At 45.2% G+C, this 18,217-nt stretch overlaps 1 protein-coding gene across 1 annotated transcript in view; it reads left to right on the top strand.

Annotated features, from left to right (window-relative positions):
- Window positions 1–18,217, top strand: part of LOC106583092 (dual serine/threonine and tyrosine protein kinase) — a 32,077-nt gene that overhangs the window by 12,267 nt on the left and 1,593 nt on the right. The window contains exons 4-11 of the mRNA XM_014166897.2: window positions 142–337; window positions 11,463–11,701; window positions 12,019–12,102; window positions 12,257–12,433; window positions 14,814–14,943; window positions 15,212–15,368; window positions 17,606–17,738; window positions 17,847–17,960. Of these exons, the coding sequence (XP_014022372.1) occupies window positions 142–337; window positions 11,463–11,701; window positions 12,019–12,102; window positions 12,257–12,433; window positions 14,814–14,943; window positions 15,212–15,368; window positions 17,606–17,738; window positions 17,847–17,960 (1,230 nt within the window). The remainder of the gene's footprint in view (window positions 1–141; window positions 338–11,462; window positions 11,702–12,018; window positions 12,103–12,256; window positions 12,434–14,813; window positions 14,944–15,211; window positions 15,369–17,605; window positions 17,739–17,846; window positions 17,961–18,217) is intronic.

Raw genomic sequence — 18,217 nt, 5'->3', positions numbered from 1 at the left:
AATAAAATCTGTATAGCGTCACAAAATGTATAACAGAAACTTGTTTAATTTGAAGGCATAACTACAGTAGGGAGAAAGTACTCTGACTATGTAGTGGTAGTGGTGGCAGACACGTACTTTTCCTCCTCTTCCCGGCTGCAGGCATTTGACATGCAGAGGGACCTGCAGATCACCCCGCGGCGGCTGGAGTACACACGGGAGAAGGAGGGCGAGCTGTTCATCTCCCTGATGGCCATCGCCAACCGCAAGCAGGAGGAGATGAAAGAGATGATCGTGGAGACGCTGAGCAGCATGAAGGAGCAGCTGCTGGAGGACGCTGCCAACCTGGAGTTCACAGGTACACTGCCTGACACAGGTCAAAGGTCAAATCTAAAGACTGATACTGTAAAATGTCTCTGAGATCAGGGCATACTATAGTAAAAATACCTTAATAGTTAATGTGGGAGATACAGCCAAAGACACAAGTGGAGAGAGACCGGAGAGAGAGGGGGACAGACTGGGGGGAGAGAGAGAGGGACAGACTGGGGGGAGAGAGAGAGGGACAGACTGGGGGGAGAGAGAGAGGGACAGACTGGGGGGAGAGAGAGAGGGACAGACTGGGGGGAGAGAGAGAGAGGGACAGACTGGGGGAGAGAGAGAGAGGGACAGACTGGGGGAGAGAGAGAGAGGGACAGACTGGGGGAGAGAGAGAGAGGGACAGACTGGGGGAGAGAGAGAGAGAGGGACAGACTGGGAAGAGAGAGAGAGAGAGAGAGGGACAGACTTGGAAGAGAGAGAGAGAGAGGGACAGACTGGGAAGAGAGAGAGAGAGAGGGACAGACTGGGAGAGAGAGAGAGAGAGAGAGAGAGAGGGACAGACTGGGGAGAGAGAGAGAGAGAGAGAGAGGGGGACAGACTGGGGAGAGAGAGAGAGGGACAGACTGGGGAGAGAGAGAGAGAGAGAGAGGGACAGACTGGGGGGAGAGAGAGAGGGACAGACTGGGGGGGAGAGAGAGAGGGACAGACTGGGGGGAGAGGGAGAGAGGGACAGACTGGGGGGAGAGGGAGAGAGGGACAGACTGGGGGGAGAGGGAGAGAGGGACAGACTGAGGGAGAGAGGGACAGACTGAGAGAGAGAGAGAGAGAGAGAGAGAGAGGGACAGACTGGAGAGAGAGAGAGGGACAGACTTGGGAGAGAGAGAGAGAGAGAGAGAGAGAGAGAGAGAGGGGACAGACTGGGAGAGAGAGAGAGAGAGAGGGGGACAGACTGGGGAGAGAGAGAGAGAGAGAGGGACAGACTGGGGAGAGAGAGAGAGAGAGAGAGGGACAGACTGGGGGGAGAGAGAGAGGGACAGACTGGGGGGAGAGAGAGAGGGACAGACTGGGGGGAGAGGGAGAGAGGGACAGACTGGGAGGAGAGGGAGAGAGGGACAGACTGGGGGGAGAGGGAGAGAGGGACAGACTGGGGGGAGAGGGAGAGAGGGACAGACTGGGAGAGAGAGAGAGAGAGAGAGAGAGAGAGAGAGAGAGAGAGAGGGACAGACTGGAGAGAGAGAGAGGGACAGACTTGGGAGAGAGAGAGAGAGAGAGAGAGAGAGAGAGAGAGGGACAGACTGGGGGGGGAGAGAGAGAGAGAGAGAGAGAGGGACAGACTGGGGGAGAGAGAGAGAGAGGGACAGACTGGGGGAGAGAGAGAGAGAGGGACAGACTGGGGGGAGAGAGAGGGACAGACTGGGGGGAGAGAGAGAGAGAGGGACAGACTGGGGGGAGAGAGAGAGAGTGGGACAGACTGGGGGGAGAGAGAGGGACAGACCGGGGGGAGAGGGAGAGAGAGGGACAGACAGACAGGCAGACAGACAGGCAGGCAGGCAGACAGACAGACAGACAGACAGACAGACAGACGTGTGTTTTGTCTTGTCCTGTGTAAATATTGTTTTTTTTTCTCTGATATATTTTAATCTCACTTTCCATCTACGGACTGAACATACTCTCACCCAATGTGGTACGGATCTGCTATTTTTATACTTTAGAATCTTAACGCCCGTCAGAAGCTAGCCAGCTTACTAGCTAGTAGTCAATTAGCCACTGCTAGCGGTCTTCACCGTTAACTCGGACACCAGCAAGCCTCAGCTAGGTCAATACCTGCCAGTCTGCACAGCGCGATGTCAACCCAGAGCATATCGGACTGCTTTTTCTCTACCACATCTCCGGATTCCTACCGCAAGCTCTGAACCTTTTCACCGGATCATCGCAGATGGCTAGCTGCAATCCGAGTGGCCACTCCTGGCTAACGTCTCTGTCCCGAAGCAAGCACCAGTTAGCCTTGAGCTAGCCTCAGGCTTGGTCCATCTCCCGGCTAGCCGAAGAGGTCCACCAGCCAATTCTTGGGCTACAATACCTCTTTTGCCAATTGGTCTGGACCCTTTACTGCCGGCACGGAGCCCTGCCGATCCATCACGACTGGTCTGCTGACGTAATCGTCCGAGGTGGTTTCAACAGGCTCTTCCGTTAACGTAGCCGGAGGCCCATCTGCTAGCTACGCCCCGCTAGCTGTCTGAATCGCCGTGTCTCCAGCTCGCCTAGCGTAGTAGCGACTACTGAATCGGCTCCCTGACTCACCTATTGCTACTCATTGGACCCTATGATCACTCGGCTACACATGCCTCTCCCTAATGTCAATATGCCTTGTCTATTCCTGTTTTGGTTCGTGATTGTCTTATTTCACTGTAGAGCCCCCAGCCCTGCCCAATATGCCTTAGATAGCCCTTTTGTTCCACCCCCCACACATGCAGTGACCTCACCCTGGCTTAACTGGTGCCTCTAGAGACAAAACCTCTCTCATCGTCACTCAATGCCTAGGTTTACCTCCACTGTACTCGCATCCTACCATACATTATGCCTTGAATCTATTCTTCCACGCCCAGAAGTCTGCTCCTTTTATTCTCTGTTCCCAACACACTAGATGACCAGTTCTTATGACCTTTAGCCGTACCCTTATCCTACTCCTCCTCTGTTCCTCTGGTGATGTAGAGGTTAACCCAGCCCCCAGCACCACTCCCATTCCCCAGGCGCTCTCATTTGTTGACTTCTGTAACCATAAAAGCCTTGGTTTCACGCATGTTAACATTAGAAGCTTCCCCCCTAAGTTTGTTTTATTCACTGCTTTTGCACACTCCGCCAACCCGGATGTCCTAGCCGTGTCTGAATCCTGGCTTAGGAAGGCCACCAAAAATCCTGAAATTTCTATCCCCAACTACAACATTTTCCGACAAGATAGAACTGCAAAAGGGGCGGAGTTAGCCTGCAGAGTTCTGTCATACTATCCAGGTCTGTCCCCAAACAATTCAAACTTCTACTTTTAAAAATCCCCCTTTCCAGAAACAAGTCTCTCATCGTTGCCGCTTGTTATAGACCCCCCCCCAGCCCCCAGCTGTGCCCTGGACACTATATGTGAATTGATTGCCCCCCCATCCATCTTCAGAGTTCGTACTGTTAAGTGACCTAAACTGGGATATGCTTAACACCCCGGCCATCCTACAATCTAAGCTAGATGCCCTCAATCTCACACAAATTATTAAGGAACCTACCAGGTACAACCCTAAATCCGTAACCATGGGCACCCTCATAGATATCATCCTGACCAACTTGCCCTCTAAATACACCTCTGCTGTTTTCAACCAGGATCTCAGCGATCACTGCCTCATTGCCTGCGTCCGTAGTGGGTCCGCGGTCAAACGACCACCCCTCATCACTGTCAAACGCTCCCTAAAGCACTTCAGCAAGCAGGCCTTTCTAATCGACCTGGCCCGGGTATCCTGGAAGGATATTGACCTCATCCCATCAGTAGAGGATGCCTGGTTGCTCTTTAAAAGTGCTTTCCTCACCATCTTAAATAAGCATGCCCCATTCAAATAAAATGTAGAACTAAGAACAGATATAGCCCTTGGTTCACCCCAGACTTGACTGCCCTTGACCAGCACAAAAACATCCTGTGGCGTTCTGCTTTAGCATCGAATAGCCCCCGCGATATGCAACTTTTCAGGGATGTCAGGAACCAATACACACAGTCAGTTAGGAAAGCTACGACTAGCTTTTTCAAACAGAAATTTGCATCCTGTAGCACTAATTCCAAAATGTTCTGGGACACTGTAAAGTCCAAGGAGAATAAGAGCACCTCCTCCCAGCTGCCCACTGCACTGAGGCTAGGAAACACTGTCACCACTGATAAATCTACGATAATCGATCATTTCAATAAGCATTTTTCTACGGCTGGCCATGCTTTCCACCTGGCTACCCCTACCGCGGCCAACAGCTCTGCACCCCCTGCAGCAACTTGCCCAAGCCTCCCCCGCTTCTCCTTCACCCAAATCCAGACAGCTGATGTTCTGAAAGAGCTGCAAAATCTGGATCCCTACAAATCAGCTGGGTATACAATCTGGACCCTCTCTAAAATGATCTGCCGAAATTGTTGCAACCCCTATTACTAGCCTGTTCAACCTCTCTTTTGTATCATCTGAGATCCCCAAAGATTGGAAAGTTGCTGCGGTCATCCCCCTCTTCAAAGGGGGAGGCACTCTAGACCCAAACTGTTATAGACCTGTATTCATCCTGCCCTGCCTTCCTAAAATCTTCGAAAGCCATGTTAACAAACAGATCACCGACCATTTCGTATCCCACCGTACCTTCTCCACTATGTAATCTGGTTTCCAAGCTGGTCGTGGGTGCACCTCAGCCACGCTCAAGGTCCTAAACGATATCATAACCGCCATCGATTAAAAAACAGTACTGTGCAGCCGTCTTCATCAACCTGGCCAAGGCTTTCGACTCTGTCAATCACTGTATTCTTATCGGCAGACTCAACAGCTTTGGTTTCTCAAATGACTGCCTCGCCTGGATCACCAACTATTTCTCAGATAGAGTTCAGTGTGTCAAATCGGAGGGCCTGTTGTCCGGACCTCTGGCAGTCTCTATTGGGGTGCCACAGGGTTCAATTCCCGGGCCGACTCTTTTCTCTGTATATATCAATGATGTCGCTCTTGCTGCTGGTGATTCTCTGATCCACCTCTACGCAGACGACACCATTCTGTATACATCTGGCCCTTCTTTGGACACTGTGTTAACTAACCTCCAAACGAGCTTTAATGCTATACAACACTCCTTTAGTGGCCTCCAACTGCTCTTAAATGCTAGTAAAACTAAATGCATGCTCTTCAACCGATTGCTGCCCGCACCCGCCTGCCCGACAAGCATCACTACTCTGGACGGTTCTGACTTAGAATATGTGGACAACTAAAATACCTGGGTGTCTGGCTAGACTGTAAACTCTCCTTCCAGACTCACATTAAGCATCGCCAATCCAAAATTCAATCTAGAATCGGCTTCCTATTTCACAACAAAGCCTCCTTCACTCATCCTGCCAAACATACCCTCGTAAAACTGACTATCCTACCGATCCTTGACTTTGGCGATGTCATTTTCAAAATAGCCTCAACACTCTACTCAGCAAATTGGATGTAATCTATCACAGTGCCATCCGTTTTGTCACCAAAGCCCCATATACTACCCACCACTGCGACCTGTATGCTCTCTTTGGCTGGCCCTCGCTACATATTTGTTGCCAAACCCACTGGCTCCAGGTCATCTAGAAGTCTTTGCTATGTAAAGCTCTGCCTTATCTCAGCTCACCGGTCAACATAGCAACACCCACCCATAGCAGGCACTCCAGCAGCTATTTTTCACTGGTCATCCCCAAAGCCAACACTTCCTTTGGCCGCTTTTCCTTCCAGTTCTGTACACTGTACCTGTACACAGCCAATCTGTAAATAGCACACCCAACTACCTAATCCCTATATTGGTGTTTATCTTCTTGTTCTTTTGCACCCCAGTATCTCTACTTGCACATCATCTGCACGTCTATCACTCCAGTGTTAATGCTAAATTGTAATTATTTCGCCTCTATGGCCTATTTATTGCCTTACCCTCCCTACTCTTCTATATTTGCACACACTGTATACAGATTTTTTATATTGTGTTATTTACTGTACGTTTGTTTATGTGTAACTCTGTTGTTCGTGTTGCACTGCTTTGCTTTATCTTGGCCAGGTTGCAGTTGTAAATGGGAATTTGTTCTCAACTGGCCTACCTGGTTGAATAAAGGTGAAATAAGATAAATAAATAAGAGACTAACGAGAGACCTACCTACCTACCTACCTACCTACCTAGAGAGCGTTTTGAGTTTTTATAAAACCTTTATTTTAAACTAAAGTATTAACACAAATATTGGCACACTGCCTTATCAGAAATTACACAACAATTGTGTCCTTCTTAAATTAAAATAAAAAGCTAATACATTTAATAACAAATTATTTACATTCAACTTATTACGTCAACAATTTTCCCCCCCTCCACTAAACATTCCGCTCCTTCATAAATCCACTTCTCCTCAAACAATGGGAGGTCTTTTACAGCTGAGAAGAACTCAAAATCCACTTTTATTCTCGCTTTTACTAATCCTTTAAAAACCCATCTTACATCCTTACTATATCCCTGATCTATCTTATTTTTCCTACTCAGAAAAATTGACATTTCTGCTTGACCCAAAATAAATTGCAACAGTTGACATTTTCTTTTCTGTTGCTTACTATATTGAAACCCCAAAATAAAAAAGTGTTATTGAAAATCTCCACTACAGCTGTCAATAAAGACTGTAGTATTTCAAAGAGAGGCTTTATCCTCTCACACTCCATAAAACAGTGAAAAATTGTTTCTCTTATATTACGAAAAGGACATCCATCTCCAACATCTGAATTAATGACAGATACAAAAGCATTAACTGCAATGATGTCATGTAACACCCTCCATTGCATATCACCAGTACCCTTTTTGTAACGGTGGCTTGTACAGTGCTCTCCATGCTCGCTTTACCTTGTCATCAAGGCCCAGTTTTACCCTCCAAGTAGTGTCTATTCTATTTTTCAATGTATCTTTATTTAAAACCTTGATGTAACTCCTTCCCATTCACCTAATCCAAACCCACCTCTTCCCACCCTCTCAAATCCAGTACTAAAGCCTTTCTGTCTGACTCTGGGATATTGGGTGTAATCCCTAGTCTGGGAAATGGGGCGTCTTCATCTTGTGCCTTTTTGTAGTAACTCTTGATGATAATCCACTCTTCTGCTGACAGAGCCTTCCTGCAACTTTCCAGCAGTTGTCCGACAATCCTTTCCGACCTCACCCCCAAATGTTCAGCCACCCGTCCTCCATCCATTAATGTGGGCCCAGCCATGTCCATTAACTTCCCCTTAGGGTGATGATTTTGCCATTCACCAGCATCTTGGAGAAATGTGGAACAGCTTCAGTTGTACAATCCAGTCTTGCCCCATACACCAGAGGTTCCTCCAACAGCCAATGCACTGACTCCGCCTTAGTGTGTCTGGACACCTTCATTATACTCCAAACCCTAAGAAGGCCTCTGTAAAACGGAGGTACTCCATCCCTAGAAATCTGGCTACTGTTAACCAAAAATAAAGCCTTCTTTAAATCCAATCCCCCTACCTTCTGTAATACCAGACCTGCCACCCCTCTCCACACCACATTTGTCAGTCCATAAAGCAACCTTTGAATAAACTGAAACCGGAAAGCAGCAGCCCTACTAGCAAGATGTACAAGACCTTGTCCCCCCTCCTCTTTTGACAAATACAAAACACTTTGTGGAACCCAATGATATTTATCCCCCCAAAACATCTACAATAATTGCGTGTATCTTGGCCAGAAACCAGATGGTGGCTCTAAACATGACAACCGATGCCACAGTGCAGAGACGACCACATTGTTAACAATAATAGTGTGCCCCCTGTATGACATAAGAGATAGCAACCAACGCCATCTCATCCTCCCTTCCACCATTTCAGCCACCTCATTCCAATATTTTTCCATTGTCCTCTCTTCCCCTAGGCACACTCCAAGATACTGGAAACCTCCCTTACACCATTCCAACCCCCCTGGCAAAGCCATGATCCCTCCAGACCATTTCCCAATCTGTAAAGCACAACTTTTTTCCCAATTTACCTTTGCAGAGGATATTCCCTTAAACCGATCAACTATGAGACTCAAACTATCCACCTCCACTTGATTTTTCACCAAAATAACTTCATCATCAGCATATGCTGAGAGACCAATAGGAGGAATATCCTCTGAAAGGTACACTGCGACTTCTAATGCTATTTAGTAGTGGCTCTATAGCGATGGCATTCCAGACAACGAACACCCCTGCCTAATTCCTCTACACACTTTAAAAGGAGCACTCAAGCACTCAATTAACTTCAATACACTTTCAATGTCACCATATATCACCCTGATCATGGCAATAAAACCAGAGCTGAAACCAAAAGCCTCAAAGTGCGCCATAGGTATTGATGTTCAACTCGGTCAAATGCCTTTTCCTGATCAATTGAAATTAGACCAGCATCCAACCCAATAGCCCTAGAGACATCCAGAATCAGGGAAATGTAAGCCTCTTTGTACTCACACTTGTAGAGCTCAGTATAGAACTCTACTGCCCTCTTTCTAATTTCACTTGGGCTAGTGAGCGCCTGTCCAACAGCTGATTTGAGGCAATGAATAATTCTTCTTTGTCCATTCTTTTTCTCTAAACCAAAGAAAAGTTTGGATGAAGCATCCATTTCAGAGATTCCCTGAAACTTACTTCTCACCAATGCCCCCTGTGCTCTGAGACCCAGCAGGTCTGCCAATGTGGCTTTTTTCCTCTTGAGTGCCTGAATACGGCCTCGATCTCCTGTGGTCTCAACTAACGTCAGGAGTTCCACTATTTCAGACTCTAGGGCGTTCATTGATCTGGTGATATATCTGGTGATATTCATGGTGTATTGATTACAGAATTGTTGAATGGATTTCCCCTATATCCCACAACTGTTGAAGAGAAACAAAACTGTCCTTTTCAGACCTCCACCTCTCCCAGAAAATCTAAAATGTCCTGAAGTGAGCATCATTCAATAAAGTTATATTAAAATGCCAGTATGCACTATTGGGTTTTACAGCGTTAATGTACACCACCTCTGTTACTAAACAATGATCAGAAAATCCCACTGGGGTCATCACACTTACAGTCATCATACTTATCTAACCTAGCCAGAGAGATTGTGTTCTCTCTCACATTATCCCATGTGTACTGTCTCGTGCCTCCATTTTGACACCGCCAAATATCACATAGTTCATGTGTTACAATAAGGCGTTTTTAAAAAAAGTCGTTGAGGCTATATGAGGTTCTTTCTGATTTCTATCTAAATCACTGACTGTATTACATTTCTCAATGGTATTTGATGTCTCTAAAAAACATACCCTCTCAACTGCCACTACTGGGGCATATACATTTATTAAACACATAGTGATATCTCGCTCTAACTTTTAATAACCTCCCCTCAACTACCTCTTCAACCTCATATGACAAAGGCAAAAAACCTTTTGAGAACCGGAAGGCCACACCCCCACTTTGAGTTTTTATGACTACACACCACTGCCCCCCCCCACACTCCTGTTGCCACATAACTTCATTTTCCATATTACTATGCGTTTCTTGTAGAAAACTTATGTCACTTACCTTTCCCTTTATTAACTCATACACTACGGCTCTTTTTCTCTCATACACTACGGCTCTTAAAGAAGAAATCTTAAAACTGCTCATGGCTGAAAATAAAATAGAATAAGAAACTGAACACATCTCTTTACAGAGTTAAGGCTCTTTCATTTCCTTTACAATTTACCTCACTTGTCACTCTCGTGACCACTTTCTTTAGTCTAGCAATTTATGGGCTTGTCAAACCTACACCCGTTAGTTTTGACATCAGAAACTTTGTTGATTCAATAAACAATTCATTTTAAGGGGGGAAAAATCCATTACATTATAATCCTGCATATATTTCTTCCCTTTTGTCAAATTCAAAAATGTACGTACCTTTTCAATCCCATACCTCCCTTCCACCCCATTTCGCTCGCTATTTTGTTGTGACGTATCAGATGCCTCACTCTCGCTATCATCCCCAGAAGAAACCTGCATCTCAACAACCTGTTTATCCTCAACTGATTTATCATCTCTCTCCCTTCCTCTTAGAAATAGAACCTTCACCACCTCTTAAATTCTTCCTCTTACGCCTCGGTACTTTGAAAACAATTGTTTCATTTTCCCATTGTTTCACTCTCCTCTTGAACTCCCATTTCATTCTCCAGCACCCCTTCAGCGACCTCAATCGCAGTCTCACCTACTGCCCCCCCCCCCCTTTTCCCTGCTTTACCAAAACTACCCCCGTAGCCACATTGCTCTCCCTTTCCTATTTCTCCCACCACATCTGCCCATCTTCTCTCTTCTCAGTGGTGCTTCAGCTGCATCAGTGCTAGAGCTGCTACTGGGCTCTGCGCACTCGTTCTCTGGACAATTACGCACCAAATGCCCCTCTCTTCCACACCCAAAGCATTTCATTGATTCAGTAGAAGCGTGGAACACATAATCAAACCCATCAATCTTGAAACTGAACGCTAAATTCAGTTCGTCAGTATCCTTCTTTAAAATCATGTGCACTTGTCTCCTTTGAGATACGACATGTTTCAGCAAAGGCGATTTGCATCCAAAAATAACCTTTTTTATGGTAGAAACAAGTTGTCCATGAGGAGAACTCTCGCTCCAACACTTCATCTCTAACAAAAAGGGGCACGTTAGAAAGTATAACTTTCTTCGCCAGATTCATAATACCGGTGTCTGTGTCTCCCGCAACACAACACCACTCTCAGCTATCATATTCACCTTTTCAATGGAATCTAAGAATATCACTACAGCGCTATTTATCCTTGAGGCTGATTTTATGCTATCATGCCCACTGCTAAACTACATTCTTCCACCAAACAACCTGTTGCAGCGGGAATCTTCACCTCATGCTGCCGACTGGGCTTTTCAAACTCTACACCTCTACGTTTGGCCATTACAACCAGCCCCTCCCACTGGTTGTGCCCTCGAGAGAAACAACCTCAACGGTCCCACCATATATATATATATATATATATATAATGAGAGAGAGAGAAAATGAACCAGGGAGAGGGAGAACCAGAGAGAGAGATGCACACAGACCAGACAGTGACTGGCTGGATTCATAAGAACACTCCAGTGTTCACTCTCACTACCATTCAGATAGGAGCAGCAGGTGTCAGTATGATACTATGCCAAAAGCTTGTCAAATGTTGCCTGAAAAATGTCATGAATATCACACACTTCTCTTGACAGTTTACAAAAGACCATTTAGCCTACTTGTAAAATGTCGCAACTAGGCATGCAATCAACATAAACACACTATAACGCCATAGCATGAACTCAGTCACAGCATGAGGTTTGCATGGTAGTGGCGTGTAACCAACCTACATTATCTTTCACTCACGTTTTCTTTCACATTATCTCTCTTTCTCTCTCTCTGACCTCACAGACATCATAGTGGCGACCAACGGAGAGCCTGTTACCTCAAAGGACATCAAGTCTTGCATCCACCAGATCCAGGAGCTGATAGTTGTGAGGTTGAACCAGGCGGTGGCCAACAAGCTGATCAGCTCTGTGGACTACCTGAGGGAGAGCTTTGTAGGAACCCTGGAGCGCTGTCTAAACAGCCTGGAGAAGTCCAACATGGAGTCATCTGTCCACAATGTCACCTCCAACCACCTCAAACAGGTGTGTGATTGTACAGTATGATTGTACAGTATACTCTTCCATAATTTAGATACTGTATGTCAACCATGTCAAATGAAGCTTGTTTTGTTCAGAAGTGCCTTTTCTGTTTCTCTGTACTACATTATGTTGACCATATCATTGATAAGATGTCCAAATACCATCAGATGTTTGAGATTAATTCAATAGACTGATTCCTCAAAAGACAATGAAAAAGACAGGATAAAAGACGATTACCTTTTTTCCTACGAGACAGTTAGTCTAAGTTAAATGATAACATCTTGTTCTGTTCTCTCCATCTCACTTCCTGTCCTGGTCAGATCCTTAACGCTGCCTATCACGTGGAGGTGACCTTCCATTCAGGATCATCTGTTACGAGACTCGTCTGGGAGCAGATCAAACAGGTAACCATTCCCAGTCAAGCCTCAGGAATCTACTTCAATTGTAGGGCTTTGCAATAACAACACATTGATTTGAACCTTGATTTATTTCTCATGTATTCTCTCTCTCTCTCTGTCTCTCTCTCCTCTCCTTCTCTTTCTCTCCTCCCCTATGTAGATCATTCAGAGGATAACGTTTGTGAACCCTCCTGGCATCACTCCAGAGTGGAAGAGGAAGGTGGCACAGGATGCCATAGAGAGCTTGAGTGCTGCCAAGCTGGCTAAGAGTATCTGTTCCCAGTTCAGAACACGCCTCAACAGCTCCCACGATGCCTTCGCTGCCTCCCTGCGACAGGTACACCACACTCCAAACCCGGCTTCAGCTAATCTTTTTTAACAAACAAGAAACTTTTTTATGGACCTTCACACTCTCCATAAGGTGCCCTCTTCTCTATTGCACTCTTCATCCAATCAGGTTTGGTCTTGGCTACTTTTTTCTTTCCCAGCGGGAAAAACTGTTTGACATGACCTTATAATGACCTTCTTTCAACCAGTCTCTGTTTGTAATAATGATATACAGTACCAGTCAAAAGTCTGGACACACCTACTCATTCCAGGGTTTTTCTATATTGTAGAATAATAGTGAAGACATCAAAACTATGAATCATGTAGTAACCAAAAAAGTGTTAAACAAATCTTAACATATTTGATATATAGCAACCTTTTGCCTTGATGTCAGCTTTGCATTCTCTCAACTAGATTCATTAGGTAGTCACCTGGAATGCATTTCATTTAACAGGTGTCCCTTGTTTAAAGTACATTTGTGGAATTTCTTTCCTTAATGCGTTTGCACAAGTTAGTTGTGTTGTGACAAGGTAATTGTGGTATACAGAAGACAGCCCTATTTGGTAAAAGACCAAGTCCATATTATGGCAAGAACAGCTCAAATAAGCAAATAGAAACGACATACATGAAGACACTTTAAGACATGAAGGTCAGTCAATCCGGAACATTTCAAGAACTTTGAAAGTTGCTTCAAGTGCAGTCACAAAAACCACCAAGCGCTATGATGAAACTGGCTCTCATGAGGACCGCCACAGGAAAGGAAGACCCAGAGTTACCTCTGCTGCAGAGGATAAGTTCATTAGAGTTAACTGCACCTCAGATTGCAGCCCAAATAAATGCTTCACAGAGTTCAAGTAACCGACACATCTCAACTTCGACTGTTCAGAGGAGACTGCGTGAATCAGGCCTTAATGGTTGAATTGCTGCAAAGAAACCACTATTAAAGGATACCAATAAGAAGAAGAGACTTGCCGGTGGAAATCTGTCCTTTGGTCTGATGAGTCCAAATTTGAGATTTTTGGTTCCAACCGCCATGTCTTTGTGAGACGCAGAGTAGGTGAACGGATGATCTCCGCTTGTGTGGTTCCCACTGTGAAGGATGGAGGACGAGGTGTGATGGTGTGGGGGTGCTATGCTGGTGACACTGTTGGTGATTTATTTAAAATTCAAGGCACACTTAACCAGCATGGCTACCACAGTATTCTGCAGTGATACACCATCCCATCTGATTTGTGCTTAGTGGGACTATCATTTGTTTTTCAACAGGACAATGACCCAACACACCTCCAGGCTGTGTAAGGGCTATTTGACCAAGAAGGAGAGTGATGGAGTGCTGCATCAGATGACCCGACCTCCACAATCACCCGACCTCAACCCAATTGAGATGGTTTGGGATGAGTTGGACCACGGAGTGAAGGAAAAGCAGCCAACAAGTGCTCAGCATATGTGGGAACTCCTTCAAGACTGTTGGAAAAGCATTCCAGGTGATTACCTCATGAAGCTGGTTAAGAGAATGCCAAGAGTGTGCAAAGCTGTCAAGGCAAAGGGTGGCTACTTTGAAGAATCTAAAATATATTTTGATTTGTTTCTGAGTTTTTTGGTTACTACATAATTCCATGTCTTATTTCATAGTTTTGATGTCTTCACTATTATTCTACAATTTAGAAAATAGTAAAATAAAGAAAAACCCTTGGATGATTAGGTTTGTCCAAACTTTTGATTGGTACTGTAATTTCAACCAGTTTTGCCAGGTTCTCTCTTCACGGTAGCTCTTGGGACTTAAACCTGGCAATGTCTCACTTAATTTTTTTATTTCAGTTATATTTAACCAGGTAGGCCAGTTGAGAACAAGTTCTCATTTATAACTGCGACCTGGCAAAGATAAAGCAAAGCAGTGCGACAACAACAACAACAGAGTTACACATGGAATAAACAAACGTAAACACAATATAAAAATCTGTATACAGTGTGTGCATATGAACTTCAGCAACTCTCCAGTTACAGATTTTGTGTTGTAAACAAGTCAGATTTTCTGCTTGACCTTCTTTGACCTTTGATCTCAATGGTCAAATGAAAGTGATGGTTCTTCCCACATGAGTGACAATGTGATTCCCATCATGGATAAAGACCCTCGTTAAGTATCACAGTGGTTTCAACAAAACCCAGTTTGAACTAGGATGCCATATTAGGGATTAAAACACTATGTGGAAAACACAGATTATTTGGCCTGTGTTTGACAGAATTATTTATGATTTATCTGATATCTAGTCCTAGATTATTTTTCTGTTTGCAGTTTTGCACTTTTATGATGATCTTATGGGTTTACAAGTATCTGGAGTGTCGTTAACATTTGTTGGCTTCATTTCAACCTATGACGTATGTGTGTGTAGCTGGAGGAGGGCCACACGGGGCGGTTGGAGCGTACTGAGGACCTGTGGCTGCGTGTGAGGAAGGACCACGCCCCGCGGCTGGCCCGCCTGTCTCTGGAGAGCCGCTCCCTCCGAGACGTGCTACTGCATGGTGAGACACACATACTAGCTGCTCTATCCACTGGGCTCTGAGCTCTGGCACCGACAGTAATCACCCTTCCTGGGTTCCACGCTCTCACATGCTAAAAAGGCCCAGAACCTATACCAGTCACAGTACAATAACACAAATCTGTATTTATGACTGACAACAAAATCAACAACTTTTTCATGAAGTTGACCAGTAGTTTACTTTGATGTCACTGGCGATGTCACTGTTGGTTGTATGACAATGTATTGACGTGTTTCTCTCTTCCTGGCAGGCAAGCCCAAACTTGGGCGAGAGCTGGGGCGGGGTCAGTATGGAGTGGTCTATCTGTGTGACAGCTGGGGGGGACGCTATCCCTGCGCTCTGAAGTCAGTTGTACCACCTGACGACAAGCACTGGAACGACTTGGCCCTGGAGTTTCACTACACCAGGTGAGCTGGCCCAGCCAGTGGATCTCAACCATTGCTGAATGTACTATCATTTCAATAAAGCATGCCTTTAAGCTGACAACTAAGGTAGTAAATAGGAAGTCAACTGAGTGAACTTGTTTTGCAGTATCAAAATTGGTCCATACTCAAGTGAAAAATAATCATCCAATAATAAAGAATGGTGAGACTCATTTGTCATCAACAAAACTCTTCTTATTGGTGGTGACAGCTCTTTGTATAATGCATGTACTGGTAAAACCAACACCCTCTAGGATAACGAAACATATTCTGCTCCCCAGGACAAGTTTTTCTCTAGGGCAATGAAATGGCATCTGGTGCTGTGTTTAGTGTACATCTCAGCATGTTAATTTCATATAACTGCAGCCTTTCACTGTGTAATTTCACGGATCATCTGCTATAAAAGCTTACTAATGCAGTTCATAGAGAAGCAACCACTCATGTCTGTGATGCTAGTGTTGGAACTGTGATGCCTCTGCCCCCTTGTGACTGATAGAAGAATTTCATACACCATGCAGCGGTAAAGGAAAAGTTCTGGTACTGTATCTGCAGGCCAGGCTCCACAAGGGGCTTAGCCCCCTCAGTTGAAACTTGTGCACCCTCAGTTTTAGTTTTATGGCTCTATATAAAATAGCAAAAAAGTTACAATGATTGAGTGACAGGTTGGCGCAAAATCTGTATTTTTCCGCTGCACTGTATCAGCACAATGGACAGAGTGCCCAGCGGTGTGTGGGGGAATATGGAAAGCCACTGGAGTGGTTATGTATGTTTTCATTGGCTTTCCCTAAAAAGAGGGGAAAAACGCTTCTCATCTGTGGTAGGCTAGATGAATAACGTGATGCGCCTGTAATTATAGATTTTTATTTATAAGGGTGGGGCCAAGTTTACCATTGAAGCTGCCTCACTCAACTTTGCCTCACGCCCCACCACTACAGAGTTTAGTTGGCTTCTTAGCTAGCTGTTAGCTTCTTAGCTAAATGTTAGTGTTATTAGCCTTAGCCTATTTAGCTAGCTCAAACCAAAACTGCCACTGCCACGATGGATATCAGAAATTGGCCAAAGGAGAGAGCGATGAGCAGCAGCATTAATCCACAGAGGCTGCCGCCAAACCCAGCAGCGATGATGCTGACGAGGTCCAGCTAGCTCTGTGTGCAGAACCTTCCACAAGCACCGCCAGAATAAAGGCTCCACAGCCCTCTCCACCTCCGACTGTTCCTGACAATCTTGAAACAGAGGAGCCAGCCCAGGTTAGCCTAGAATCCTACCGTAGCCACAGGCTTTCTGTCCAAAAACTATTTAATAGCAACTGGTTCATAGGAAGACAGTGGCTGGAATACTCGGTTACTGCAGAATTCAATATAATTCCAATGAAAGAACCAAAATGACACCCCTGGGTATAGCTACATATCGGTATGTATGGGGCGGCAGGTAGCCTAGTGGTAAGAGCATTGGGCCAGTAACCGAAAGGTTTCTAGATCGAATCCCCGCGCTGACAAGTTAAATCTGTCGTTCTGCCCCTGAACAAGGCAGTTAACCCACTGTTCCCTGGAAGGCCGTCATTGAAAATAAGAATTTGTTCTTAACTGACTTGCCTAGTTAAATGAAAAATACAAAAAATACAAATGTTTCATCATGGTTGTAAATGTACGTTTTGGAAACGTGTTTATGATAGGCTGGCATTGCTTAATTGATTACGCGGGTCAAATTTGATCAACAGAAGTGTTGCTGTGCATGGGCGCCATGATTTTTCAAGTGGGCCTATTTGTTTGGCAAGACCACTGTGGATGGCTGCTTCTCACTGTCGGTATTCTAAGCCTGCACGAATAACTAGTTATTTTGTTAAGACAGATTTTTTTGTTAAGATGGCTGCATTCACATAGGCTGTTTGTAGTAGGGGAATTACCCTATTTATATTGTAGCCTATATTCATTACCAAAGCGACCTCACTTTAGTGTGTAGAGCGCTGTCCATTGTGCTGATACAGTGCAGCGGAGATAGGTTGGAAATCTGTAGCCTGTCACTTCAAAAGCACTGTCAATGGTCTCGGAGTCTCTGCATTTCAACTTTATCTTTATTGTGGTATAGCGTGATATAAGCAGAATTCAATATAATATATATTCCAATGCAACCTCCCCCGCCATTTCTACTAACACAGAGGGTAGGATGTATATAAAACTGTAGGACCTTCGTTTTCCTACCTTCTCTATTGTGTATGGGCGCAGGTCCCTCCCTAAACACGAGCGCCTGGTGGACCTGCACGGCTCGGTGATTGACCACACGTATGGCGGAGGCTCCAGCATTGCTGTGCTGCTCATCATGGAGAGGCTTCACAGAGATCTCTACACAGGCCTGAAGGTAATCACAGATCTATCATTTACTCTAATATAGTTCATCTAGCACTTATGATGACATAAGTGATTGGCACACTGAGGTCTACCTCACCATCTCCTCGCTCTCTATCAGGCTGGTTTATCACTAAAGGAGAGACTCCAGATCGCTCTGGATGTGGTGGAAGGCATTCGCTTCCTGCATGGTCAGGGGCTTCTGCACAGAGACATCAAACTAAAGAATGTGCTGGTGAGTGAGGGTTAAAGGTAATCTCAAATCATGCTAAATGTGTAACACTAGCGTTGATCACTACACTATCCATTCATCAAATCAGTTCTAATGTTGAGCTGATTCAGCTGTGGTCATCATGGCACAGAAACGCTCCAGCACCGAACACTAATGAATTCCTCATTATTTCCATCATAATCCACCTATGCTGCTTGCTTGGTTGTGTAATAGCCCAGCCCTGCCTACACAGTATGATGGTTGGCTCATATGTCACTGTT

Source organism: Salmo salar, chromosome ssa22 (genome assembly GCF_905237065.1).
Source record: "Salmo salar chromosome ssa22, Ssal_v3.1, whole genome shotgun sequence".
Lineage (NCBI taxonomy): Eukaryota > Metazoa > Chordata > Actinopteri > Salmoniformes > Salmonidae > Salmo > Salmo salar.
The sequence above is the reverse complement of the archived record's forward strand: the minus strand, read 5'-3'. Positions and strand labels throughout refer to the sequence as shown.